Genomic DNA, 12,691 nt, shown 5'->3' on the forward strand with positions numbered 1-12,691 from the left:
AACACACACACACACACACACACACTTCATCACAAACACTCCTCGTAGAGCGCTCATTTTGAGTGATAAATAAGTATAAGGTGTGGCAGTACAACCAGGTGACGTAGTGGTTAGAGACACCGCCCCTAATCACAAAAGACTTTCCATTTTCATTGATTTCTTAAGAGAAATCTCTTTTACTCTCTCTTTCCCTGTCTGCTGTTGCTCCTGATCACTACATGTGGCTTTAACGTCTCTGTGTGTGTGTTGGTCCAGGTGCTGACGGCAAAGGAGAGGAAGACCCAGATAGACGACAAGAACAAACTGACGGAGCACTTCATCATGGCCCTGCCCATGCTGCTGTCCAAGGTAAGATCAGCCAGAGCTCCAGGCTGCACAGCAGCATGGACTACACTCTTTAATCATTGATTGATTTGTTTGGCTCAATTGTTGATTGATGTTTTACATGTGTTGCCTAGCTTTGGATAGACTATGACAAGTGTTATGGATTGACTGTATGTCACTTGTCTAAACTGTAATTGACCAATTGATTGACTGATGGAACAAATACAAACACTTGAGAATGAGAAACGGAAGGAATCTGCCAACAGAAATAATGACCTATTGACTGTTTTCTGTGCATTCTTTTCTCTCTTCCTGCCTCTGTCTCACTACTTGTCTGTCTCTCCGTCCCTCCCTTTTCTCTCTGTATCCTCGGTCCCTCTGCACAGTACCAGGCGGATTCGGAGAAGGTAGCCAACCTGCTGCAGATCCCCCAGTTCTTTGACCTGGACGTGTACAGCGCCGGGCGCATGGAGAAGCACCTGGACGCGCTGCTGAAGCAGATCCGCCTGGTGGTGGAGAAGCACATCGAGCCGGACGTGCTGGAGGCCTGCAGCAAGACCTACAGCATCCTGTGCTCCGAGGAGTACACCATCATGAACCGCGTGGACATCGCCCGCTCGCAGCTCATCGACGAGATGACCGACCGCTTTGCGCACTCCGTCGAGGAGCTGCTGCAGGAGGTGCGTCGAGGGGGCAGGGATAGGTTTTGGGATGGGTGAGAGAGTGAGTGAGTGGGTGTGTGTGTGTGATCCACGGTGTGAAAAGGGTCCATGTCTTTGAAACCCCCATTGTTAACACACAGGGAAAGGTTGAAGAAGTGGCCACAACACACGTATGCAAATCTAATGCTGGTAAATGCATGTTAGTGAGTTAATATTAGTCAGGGAGTGTGATCAAATATCTTGGGAATTCTGGGAATATGAGAGAATTTTACACTTTATTGGAATGTACCAGAATGTATTTTACAACTTGTTTCAGACATTCATTGTATTAGAAAAGGGTTTTGGCAGTTTCTCCACACAGCTAGCCCAGCTGTAGTAGAAACCAGACTGATTACTCCTTTAGGAAAACACAACCGCGAAGGAATACCCTTTTTAGGTCATGGAAGCACTGTAGTAGTTATGGGAAGTTGTGAAAAAGTTAAGGAATGTTAGATGAGGGCCACAGTTGGAACCCATACATTTGATCATATTTGTAGTTCAAATAATCTACTAAAAATAGGCCAGTAGCCCAACATTTCCTGCAATTACATCATCTTTGGTCCAAGCCAGCTGTGCCAGGAATGCCTTGTGTCAATACACTAGGCAGAATTGTGAGATCATGTAGTCAGTGACGCCTCCGCTAACCAATCACACAGGCTGGATCCATTTATTATATGAAGGGTTGATTCATGTTTTTACCGTCTTGTTGGGTACGAATGTCCCCACACGAATAAAAGTCCGGAAAGTACATCACCTCGTTATAATATACTTTATTTGTACTGTAGGTAAGGATGTAACAATACACTCAACTCACAATTCGATACGATTCACGATACTGAGTTCACGATATGATTTTCTCACAATTTTGTTAACAAAATGAGATTGCAGATCAATTATGACTGAACAATATTCCTTTAATTATTTCAGACAGAAACCACAAAATCTATGTTTTTTCAGATATTTTCTTTATCAAATTAAATAATCCCTTTTTATATCTGAGGTAGGGTATAACTGCAAAACACAAACTTTGTCATGAATGCACATCTCCCTTTCTTTGTAAAAGAAAAACTGGGGGAGGGGGGGAAGCATTGCGATACATTTTCCATCTCACTGATTGGAATCTTCACACATTTGTATCCATTTTTAACTGTCTCACGATGTATTGTTACATCCCTATTTGTAGGAATAGGAAATGCAAGCCAATCGGAATTCTTTATAATGTACCAACCTGCGTATGTTGTATTGCAGGCTGAGGAGGCTGATGACGACGATATTTACAATGTCCTGTCCACCCTCAAGAGACTCACAGCCTTCCACAAGTAAGACGCTCTCTTCACCTCATTTCTATATGTCCATCCACCCATCCAGATTAGTCCATTCATCAATCCCAGACCTGTGTAGAAATATGTTTATAATGTTATGTGGATGAAAGCTTCAGCCGAAGGGTATATTGTTATGGTTGAACTACTTGATGAGCACTTGATGGACCTTACTGAGAGAAACCTAACGTGTGTCACTGCTGTCTCCTAACTCAGTGCCCATGACCTGACGCGGTGGGATCTGTTTGGGAACTGCTACCGGCTGCTGAAGGCAGGCATCGAGCAGGGCTCCATGCCGGAGCAGATCGCCGTCCAGGCGCTGCAGTGCTCCCACTACTCCATCCTCTGGCAGCTGGTCAAGATCACCGAGGGAGCTCCCAGCAAGGTGCCGCACACCCCACTCATCCCATAGACTAGTGGTTCTCAAAGTGGGGTCCTTGAGGGGCTTTCAGCGGGTCCCCAGCAAAAAGGGAAATCATTTATTTTCACTATAATTCCATCCATAAGTAACACAATGACAGAATGTATGACTATTTTGGTCATGGGTTTTATACACTTCCTGTAATAAAACATCTCAAAGCAACAACAAAAAAATTATGGGGGACCCTGGGACACTGGGGGGGTTGTCTGTGGTCTAATTTGTGTCAGTTTAGGGGTCCTTGACGTGAAGATGTTTGAGAACCACTGTCATAGATGGTGCTTTCACAAATCCTAGGGTTATCCTGAATCGGAGGCTCAGATTTAAATATGCATCTTGTGAGCGCAGAAGGGCAAGAGATGATCTCCCATCTCTGTAGTGTGGAAGCAGCTTAGGTACAAATCCACTTTGCCACATGACAGAACACCAGCTCTTTGCAGTGGCTTACCTTCGATCCATCTCTTTAACACGGCGTGTGCCAAGCAGAGTCATCAGATCCCAAGTCTTGAGTGCTATTTGGCTGTGGACCCAAGCCCAAACTTCCAAGAGACTTCCTGATCCACTGCTGTGGCAAACAGCCTCCCGTTTTGCATTTCAGACAGGCTGAACTAGTGAGTAAGGAGACCATACTTCAACCAGAGGACCCGGGTTCAAGCCCCCGTTTCATACTTCAACCAGAGGACCCGGGTTCAAGCCCCCGTTTCAGCAACTGTGTCCTTGAGCAAAACACTGAATCCTTACCAGCTCCAGGGTTGCTGTTCTGTAGCTGAGCCTGTGCTCTGACCTAACAACACAAAACAATTTATTGACAAGGATCAATATTAAAGTATCGCATTATATTCTTCATTATTCACCAAGATCCACTCTAAAATTATATTGCCAACAGCCAAGGGGTCAGTCAAAAAACTGTAGTTGGAGTCAAGTGCACTGTGGAAAGCTGTAGTAACGTTGCAACTCATCTGCTCCTCTCTTCAGTAAATGCAAACTTCTGACAATTTTTAATGCCAACATATATCAGACTTGTGTATTCATGTATACATTTGTACACCTAAGTCATGATTTACCGAGCATTTTTCAGAATTTCTTTAAAGTTTCTTCAGACATACACTCATATTCCACAAGACACTCTAAGGACTTTCATCTTCCATTTTGTTGGACTTCCCTTAACCAACATTTATTGAAATACAGAGGACTATCTATTTGGAACAATCTACTTCCAACACTAAAAACAATATCTACATTATCATCATTCAAGAAACATCTGAAAAGGACTCTACTGTAATTTTTTCCCATTTGTTGTGCTTCTTAATTTGAGTTGTGTAAAATCCTTGTAAGTTTTAGATTTTGTCAATTTTACTGCTTAGTCTTGATTGATTGATTGATTGATTGATTGATTGATTGATATCTTTATTGATTCAATAAATACATGATTGTGCATGACAATACAAGAAAAAATATTGATCAAAAGGAATTAAACACAATAAAGCCCAAGGGCTTGTTTCCATTGTGGTCCTTTGTATGGGACAAGTGGAGTGAGTGTATGTGTGCATGTGTGAACGCAAACAAACAAATACATTAAACAACACTACTCAACATCAGTCATTCATTTAATTTGTGACTGAGTGAAACTATTGTTATCCAATATTTTTTTTCTTCTTTCTTTTTTATTGTATTTCCTTTTTAAATTATAATTGTTCGTATTGATATGGGGAGGTACCTTTATAAGCCATTTTTGGCTTCTTCTCCTGCACAATATTCTAATTTTTAAATGATTACTGTATTTATGTATTATGTGCAAATGAACATAAACGTTACTGTATCGTATTATTATAGGATCGAATCCTACAAAAGCAAAGGGCACAAACTGAGCATAAAGATAAATAAATAAAATCAATTAGTTGATCAGCCTTCTATGTATGTACCACACTGCTCTCTGAGCCCGCTGACAGAGCCAACTGGCAGCAATAGGACTGTATTGATTCTCCTGCCTCAATTAAGGCAGTAAATGATTGATGCTTAAAATCATTAAAGTTGGATCGATCCGGTTATCCAGAGCCCAGCAAGTCACATAACCTGCATAACACTCCAGCAAAAATAATTACTATTAGAGTGTTAATTATTTGTGATCATTTGTGGCAATTTGCTCATCATGTGTGTATTGTGTGTGCAGGATGACCTGTTGGCTCTTCGAAGAGTGGTGAAGTCTTTCCTGGCAGTGTGCCAGCAGTGTCTGTCGAACGTCAACACACCGGTCAAAGAACAGGTAACACACACACACACACACACACACACACCTGATGTGACCCGCTCACCTTCACCCTCTCTGACTTCAACAGCAGCCTGGATGCTGGTGGTGATGACATTATAACATTGTTTTTGATGGTTTAACCTGGTTTTGGTTCTCAAAAAGACCTTTGAAATGGTGTTTTTCTTGTTTCTAGTGAAAATTCAAATAGCAGGTGTTTGTTCTCTCTGCACAATGTCTGACAGTTCTAGAAAATCTGTACAAGTATGGAAAATGAAATCGATCGTTTTAATGTCTTGAAAGGGTGTTGAAATTGCTCAAATAGTCTGGAAAAATATGGAAAGAATTGTGACGTAATATTTTCTGTATATTCCACTATCATTTATCATATTGATGTTGTTTTCTGTTAAGACTAAGCTTCAGCTGATAGGGCCTACTCATATTGCCCAGCCACAATAAACATCCAGCATATTTAACACCAACTCAAATCTTTTAATATAGAAAAGAAATTAAGTTTAATAAAAGTAGCGGATTTTTTTTTATTATTATGAATGTGTAGGAAACATGTTTGCCTTTTTCTAAACTAGAACAGTTAGTTTGATGATAATAATGACATTTAAATCCTTGAGACCTACAGACACACAGAAGTAAAACTCACGATTGAATATCATTAAAGTTATTACATACTATTAACCCTTCACTTAAAAATAGTAACATTTTATAGGATGTATCAATCTGTTTTATTTTTTTATTTTTATTTTTTTAATATTGACAAAAAATTAACATCAGTTGATGATTTTTATCCAAGTTAATGTTTTATTTGTAACTCTTTAATTTGCGCTCATGTGTTCAGGCGTTCATGCTGCTGTGCGACCTGCTGATGATCTTCAGTCACCAGCTGGTTTCTGGTGGCAGGGAGGGGCTGCAGCCGCTGGTCTTCAACCCAGACAGCACGCTGCAGAACGAGCTGCTCAACTTTGTCCTGGACCACGTCTTCATCGACCAGGACGACGAGAACCAGAGCATGGGTGAGAGAGATGTTCAGGTTTCAGGGACTCTGATGGGAATCTATGCGTTAAGGGAAATAGGACAATTAAATAATATTGGTCCTCGACTTGTCATGTGGGGATCTTGTGAAGTAGGCATGTGGCCCATTTTAGCTCCAAGGACATTGTTTAAGGATGTTTAAGAGAGAGAGGGCGACTGGTACACAGAGAGTGATACACAGGTAGAGTGACAGACAAGTAGAGAGGGAGACCTATTGCTGCTGGGATGTGAAAAACTCACATCTCCCAAAATGTCAACTTTTTAGTAACTAAGAAGTGTATCAAATGTATGCTTGTACAGTACTTTCTTTCTGCTTGAGAACCCTTCCCCCCAGCTAGGCTTTTTTTTTTTTTTTTTTTTTTTTTTACTTTGTAGATATGCCGTAATTTTCGCACTATTAGCCGCACCGGAGTATAAGCCGCAGCAGCAAAATTGCCTGTTTGTTACATATATAAGCCGCACCGGACTATAAGCCGCAGGTGTTTTAATGTTTTTTTTTTTTTTTTTTTAATTGTGTTTTAATGTTTAATTACCATATGTAAGGGTTCGTGCACAGAGGGGATTGTCGGGAAAGAGATGGCTGTTTGAGGAAGCTCCCATTTATTAACATTTCAACAAAACAACATAACACAACACCACCTGTGTTTTTTTTTACAGTGCACACAGTGTCCGCGGTGTGGTGAAAAGAGGGCAAGAGAGGAAATTAAAACAGAAGTGGATTTATAGTTAGAAAGAGTGCTAAAGAAGAGAGAATTCCGTTTTTTATTTTATTTTTTGCTGAAAAAATCCATAGATAAGCCGCACCGTTATATAAGCCGCAGGGGCCAAAAAACGGGGGAAAAGCCGCGGCTTATAGTCCGAAATTTACGGTACTGCCATAGTTTTTTTTTTAAGAGAGATAAAAGAAAAGACAAAACCACAACAACAGCAACAACAAAACAAACAAACAAAAACAAAAAACAAACAAAACAAAACAAACAAAACAGGGAGTCGACTTTTCATTATACATTCATCTTTGATCCAAAAAAATAAAATCTGGCCTAATGGGTGTTATATATTGAACCCAGCATTCCCATCTTGAGGTAAATTGTTCTACTTTATGGTTGATAACAGCAGTTAGTTTTTCCATCTTATATACTGTATATCCATCGTAATATTCATCCATTCTTTCACATTAGGGCTTTCCTGTGATAACCACTTCCTGGTGGGAGCTTTTTTACCAGCTACCAGCAATATATTAATCAAATATCTGTCTTCTTTCAACCAGTCTTCAGCTATACATCCAAAATACATTGTTTTACTATCTAGGGGTATTGCACATTTGAAAACATCCTGTATAGCTTCATGAATCTGTTTCCAATAACCCATGATAACGGGGCGGTCCCAAAAGACATGATAGTGATGTGCTATTTGACTTCCACAGTTTCTCCAGCAAGAAGATGAGTTATTATCATAGTGAGATTTCTGAATGAATCTGATGAAGGTCGTGATGACCGAAACGTTATTCTTCTATTAAACTTTTGTTTGCATTTGGAGACAGTGTGCGGGAGTTACTTCTTTCTCACTGTGTCGGGTTTTGCCCTTCTCCGACGCACCTGTCGCGTAGGTGTGCGAAAGCCTTTTCTCCTTGAGATGGTGTAATAAAATATCTAATGAGGCATTTCCATGTGAATTCCCTCCATATTTGTGAACTAGTACATTTCCCAGCTAGGCTGTTAGAGTTTCATCAGCCCAAAAATCCTGACACATATGTATGATAATGCCCACACTCATCAACACCTGTTCTTTGTCTTACATTTTCTTTCTCACAGTTTGATAATTGACAAAATCACCTTGGAATAACTTGGAAAACTTGTATGAATCAGCTGCATTCATTCCGTTTTTTCCTCCTCCTTTTCCCTCCATGTCTCTGTGTGTCTCTGTGTGTCTCTGTGTGTCTCTGTGTGTCTGCCTGTAGAAGGAGACGAGGAGGACGAGGCCAACAAGATTGAGGCTCTCCACAAGAGGAGGAACCTGCTGGCCGCTTTCAGCAAACTCATCATCTACGACATCGTGGACATGCCTGCTGCTGCCGACATCTTCAAACACTACATGAAGGTGGCTGTTCCACCTTCCATCCAAAATCCCTACTTGGCAGCTCCCAATCTTTTACCTGACATATTTTTTATTGAACATAATCTAAAAAAAAAAAAAAAAATGATAAAATATATAACAATTGGATTCAAAACATTTTAATGAAAATTTGTTAAATTAGTTACCCTTGACAAATACTAATAAAAAGTGAGGGGGGAAAAGGAGCTGATGAAAACTAAAAACACCTTAGCTAAAAAAATTTTTTATTCACATCAGTTTTGATTATTCAAAGATTCAACCTTTAGACTGAAGAACCTGAATGGCGTCTTGCATGTTTTGACCATTTTGTTTCCCTCCCTCAGTACTATAATGACTATGGTGACATCATCAAGGAGACTCTGAGTAAAACCAGACAGACAGACAAGATCCTGTGTGCCAAGACACTCATCCTCAGTTTGCAGCAGGTGAGAAAGAACGACAAAGACTATTATAAAGGTTACATACATACATAAGTGCTTACATGCAGACACGCAGTAGTTAGCACCGTCTCAGTGGTTAGCACTGTCACCTCACAGCAAGAAGGTCGTGAGTTTGAATCTCCAACCTGGTCCTTTGTGTGGAGTTTGCATGTTCTGCACGTGTTTGCGTGGCTTTCTTCCCTCAGTCTAAATATATGCTGTCTTTGTGTTGTATCGTAATGCAATCTAGTAAAATGTGTAGTATGTACGGTATATGATCTATGTAACCTATGTTGTCTGTAGATATAAGATTGTAGTATACTGTGATGATGCTATGTAAACCCTTTGAGACATGCTTGTGTGATAAGGGGGCTATAAACATAACTGAACTGAACAAACACACACACACACACACACACACACACTTCATTATGTCGGTGTGTGTTGCAGCTGTTCAACGAGCTGCTGCAGGACCAGGGTCCCAACCTGGACCGAACCTCGTCCCACGTCAGCGGCATCAAGGAGCTGGCCCGACGCTTCGCCCTCACCTTCGGCCTTGACCAGATCAAGACCAGGGAGGCCGTCGCCACGCTGCACAAGTAAGACCGAGCCCGCTCTGACCTGCAGGGGGCGCTGTAGGTCATCAGGCAGGGCCGAAGATGAGACAAGCTTAGCAGAGCTCAGGTCAATTCCAAGACCAGGGGCCCAAAGGACAAGTCAGAATTAAATCGAGTCCTATTCAAGACAGAGAGCGAAACAGGCAAAGAACTTTGTACATTTCTGTACAAAATGCAAAAATAATGATGATGGAGTTTCTAGGATGGACAGAGATGTAGATCTATCTGTGAATCTGTCACTAATCAATGCATTTTTAGCACCTGTTTCACCTGTTGCATACAACAGGTGAAATCCCCAAACCAAACAAACATCAATACAATTACAAAAAAATTATACTTTAAGAAAGGCAGGAAAAACTCAAGTGAACATTCAATAGTAGCTGAGACCAGGACAGGTTTGCGTCAAAATAGGTGTGAGATAGAGACGTCCAAGACATAAAAAATTACTTGGGAAGTAAAGCCCTTTCATGCCTGACGTTTGTCTCAGGGTTTTTTTCTGTGTCCCTACTGCTCTTTCTCCCTCTCCATTTCTCTTTCACTTTTCTTTCTTTCTGCGTCTCGCTGCTTCTTCTCTCCTTCTCTTTTGTTCTCTTTTTCTTTATTTTTTCTCTATCTGCCTCACTCTTTCTTTTTCTTTCTCTTTCTCTTTCTTGTCTGTCAGGGATGGAATAGAGTTTGCGTTTAAGTACCAGAATCCTCGAGGATCAGAGTTTCCTCCCATCAACCTAGCCTTCCTGGAGGTCCTCAGCGAATTCTCCTCCAAACTACTCCGCCAAGACAAAAAGACAGTGTAAGTACTCTCTCAGGTACTTTTCCTTCGACCAAAACTCATAAATGATGTCACTTGATCCTTTCCATAGCATTGATAGTCATTATTTTCCTTTTCAAATGCTCATTAAATGAAGTAAAACCCTCTAGTGTAAGTAGTATATATATAAATATGTGCCGTCTCTCCTCAGCCACTCGTACCTGGAGAAGTTCATGTCGGAGTGGATGTCGGAGCGGCGGGAGGACGTGTGGCTGCCGCTGATCTCCTACAGGAACAGCCTGCTGACGGGCGGGGAGGACGGGGACCGCATGTCCGTCACCTCAGGCTCCAGCAGCAAGACCGGCTCGCTCCGCAGCAAGAAGGGCCGGCCGCCGCTGCACAAGAAAGCACGCATCGAGGGTGAGCAGGCACATGCACACGCAGAGCGCCAGCCCCATTCATCACTAGTCTTAATCATTTATCCATTTAGTTTATACACATAATTACAAATGCCCATCACAATTTACCAAGTGATATATTAAAACAGCTTCTCTGACTAGTCCAAGTAAATGCAAGTGAATTTCACCATCTGGTCTTATGACTCTGCCTGCTTCATAAATATAAATATTATAAATGTTCAAATAAGAGACACTCTTGAACTGCAACTGGAGCTAATCCTGGAATGGACCCAGAAGCAAATGTGTGTCTCAGAACCCAAATGACTTCCAACCTTCACAAAAATAACATTTCTACAGTAAACACTCGGTGAGTAGAGAACCACACATGGTTATGAGCAAGCTTATATGAAAACATGCATCTATTTATTGTTGGTTTACTAGCGCTTACTAAGTGACAGAGAATGATTGTGATCATATCAAAAAGAGTTCTCATGTTTGGCTCCGTTCAATCATTTGTATCTCTGTTACAATATCCAATAGCTCAGACACCAATGATTGGATTTTGATTAAATTTGGGGATATAATGCATTTCACCATTGCAATCCAGCATTTTCAAAAGTACAATAATTGACCCAAGGATGGCGCTAACAGTTGCAGGTGAAAACGGTGTTACATATTCGGTGCTAACTGGCCCAGATGAGAACATTTGCAGAGGACAATGCGTTTGCTGTTACCTTGTTTTGTGTCACTGACGTTCCCCTCTGTGCGTTTCCAGAGGAGAGCAGTGTGGAGGGCTCATGGATAAGCATGCGTAATGACACCCTGCAGACACCGGGGGCGCTGCCGACCCCTCAGCTCACATCCACCGTGCTCAGAGAGAACAGACCGGCAGAACACATGCCAGACCCGGACTCAGAGCCCGGGTCGGAGAACGACTTTGTACACAAGTGAGTACACACTTGTGCATATGCACACAAATACATCCTGACTGAGTGTCTGGCAACACCTACCATCTGTGCAAATGTATACAATTCTCTTTTGTAGACGTGTGTGGTACTGTGATGTGGTAATTCATGTCTTTTGTGTTTTGTTATCATTAGAATACGAAACGATAGTCATCCATGCATGTTCACGCATTCTTTCCCCCAGAGGACAACTCAGAGAGAATGTATTCAGTTTGTGTAAATGAAAGTGGAGTGTGTTCACCCCGTGTGTGTCCTCAGCCCTCAGATGCAGATGTCATGGCTTGGCCAGCAGAAGATGGAGGAGGTAAACAGGAAGGACCGGACGGGCATGAACTACATCAAGTCACGCAGCAACCAGGGCGTCAGACAGACTGTGTAAGTGTGTGTGTGTGTCTGTATATTTTACACACATACTGTAGTTAAAATGTAGAGGGTCCTGGTGTTAGCAGACTTCATCGCACACTGTGCGTTTGTGACAATGTGGCCTCTGACTCATCCATATTCCCACGGGTCCTTGGAAATAGACATAAATAGACATGTGTCATTGAAAGTGATTGCATTTATATATTTTGTGCAAGAATAGAAATCTAACTTAATTCTTCTTAACGTTACTAAATAGGTGTTCACACATTCAAGCCTCTCTTTATCTCTCGTTGTCTGAGCTTCTGTTGTAACAGTAATTAACCTTGATCTGTGTCTCAAACTATGCCGTGTTGGGTCCTTGAATTTGAAGGATTTGAATCCTTGAAAAGTCCTTGAATTTGGTGTTTAAGAAGGTGTGGGAACCCTGGTTTCATGATGCTCTCTTCTGTTATGCCCTTAAATGACAGACGTGTGTGCAGCGCTTGTGTTTTTCCTCCTAATCTCTATGCCGTTTCTGTCCCAGGCGCGGGCTGATGGAGGATGACGCAGAGCCCATCTTCGAGGACGTAATGATGTCATCGCGGGGCCAGCTGGAGGACATGAACGAGGAGTTTGAGGACACCATGGTGATCGACCTGGTTAGTGAGGTCACTTCCTTTTCTGCCGCCGCACTTGAACCTTGAGATTCCGCAGTAGAGATGGAGCTTGTTCATGTTTGTTTGTGTGTTCATGTGTCTCATTTGGCCTTTTCTTCTTCTTTGATCAGTCCCTCACTCTTGTGTTTTGTCCTTCCCAGCCGCCGTCGAGGAACAGACGCGAGAGAGCAGAGTTGAGACCGGATTTCTTTGACTCTGCAGCGATGATCGAGGACGAGTCGGTGAGTAAAACGAGACATTTTAGCATTTTGCCTCACATTTGGTATGCAGTCCATTTTTATGTGTAGAAAAACATTTTCAAAGCACATTGAAATCTAGAAGTCATTGTTCTCAAAAATAACAGTGCTCACATTTCCATA

The 12,691-nt window shown here is 41.7% G+C and overlaps 1 protein-coding gene across 1 annotated transcript in view; it reads left to right on the top strand.

The window, feature by feature from the left end:
• Positions 1-12,691, top strand: part of stag1a (STAG1 cohesin complex component a) — a 107,850-nt gene that overhangs the window by 93,156 nt on the left and 2,003 nt on the right. The window contains exons 17-31 of the mRNA XM_083633262.1: positions 256-348; positions 711-1,004; positions 2,274-2,344; positions 2,561-2,729; positions 4,933-5,025; positions 5,861-6,035; positions 8,012-8,151; positions 8,490-8,591; positions 9,036-9,184; positions 9,864-9,992; positions 10,162-10,370; positions 11,124-11,295; positions 11,572-11,688; positions 12,200-12,314; positions 12,473-12,553. Coding sequence (XP_083489388.1) covers positions 256-348; positions 711-1,004; positions 2,274-2,344; positions 2,561-2,729; positions 4,933-5,025; positions 5,861-6,035; positions 8,012-8,151; positions 8,490-8,591; positions 9,036-9,184; positions 9,864-9,992; positions 10,162-10,370; positions 11,124-11,295; positions 11,572-11,688; positions 12,200-12,314; positions 12,473-12,553 — 2,109 coding nt within the window. The remainder of the gene's footprint in view (positions 1-255; positions 349-710; positions 1,005-2,273; positions 2,345-2,560; positions 2,730-4,932; positions 5,026-5,860; positions 6,036-8,011; positions 8,152-8,489; positions 8,592-9,035; positions 9,185-9,863; positions 9,993-10,161; positions 10,371-11,123; positions 11,296-11,571; positions 11,689-12,199; positions 12,315-12,472; positions 12,554-12,691) is intronic.

Source organism: Poromitra crassiceps (assembly GCF_964638095.1).
Source record: "Poromitra crassiceps genome assembly, chromosome: 3".
Taxonomy (NCBI): domain Eukaryota; kingdom Metazoa; phylum Chordata; class Actinopteri; order Beryciformes; family Melamphaidae; genus Poromitra; species Poromitra crassiceps.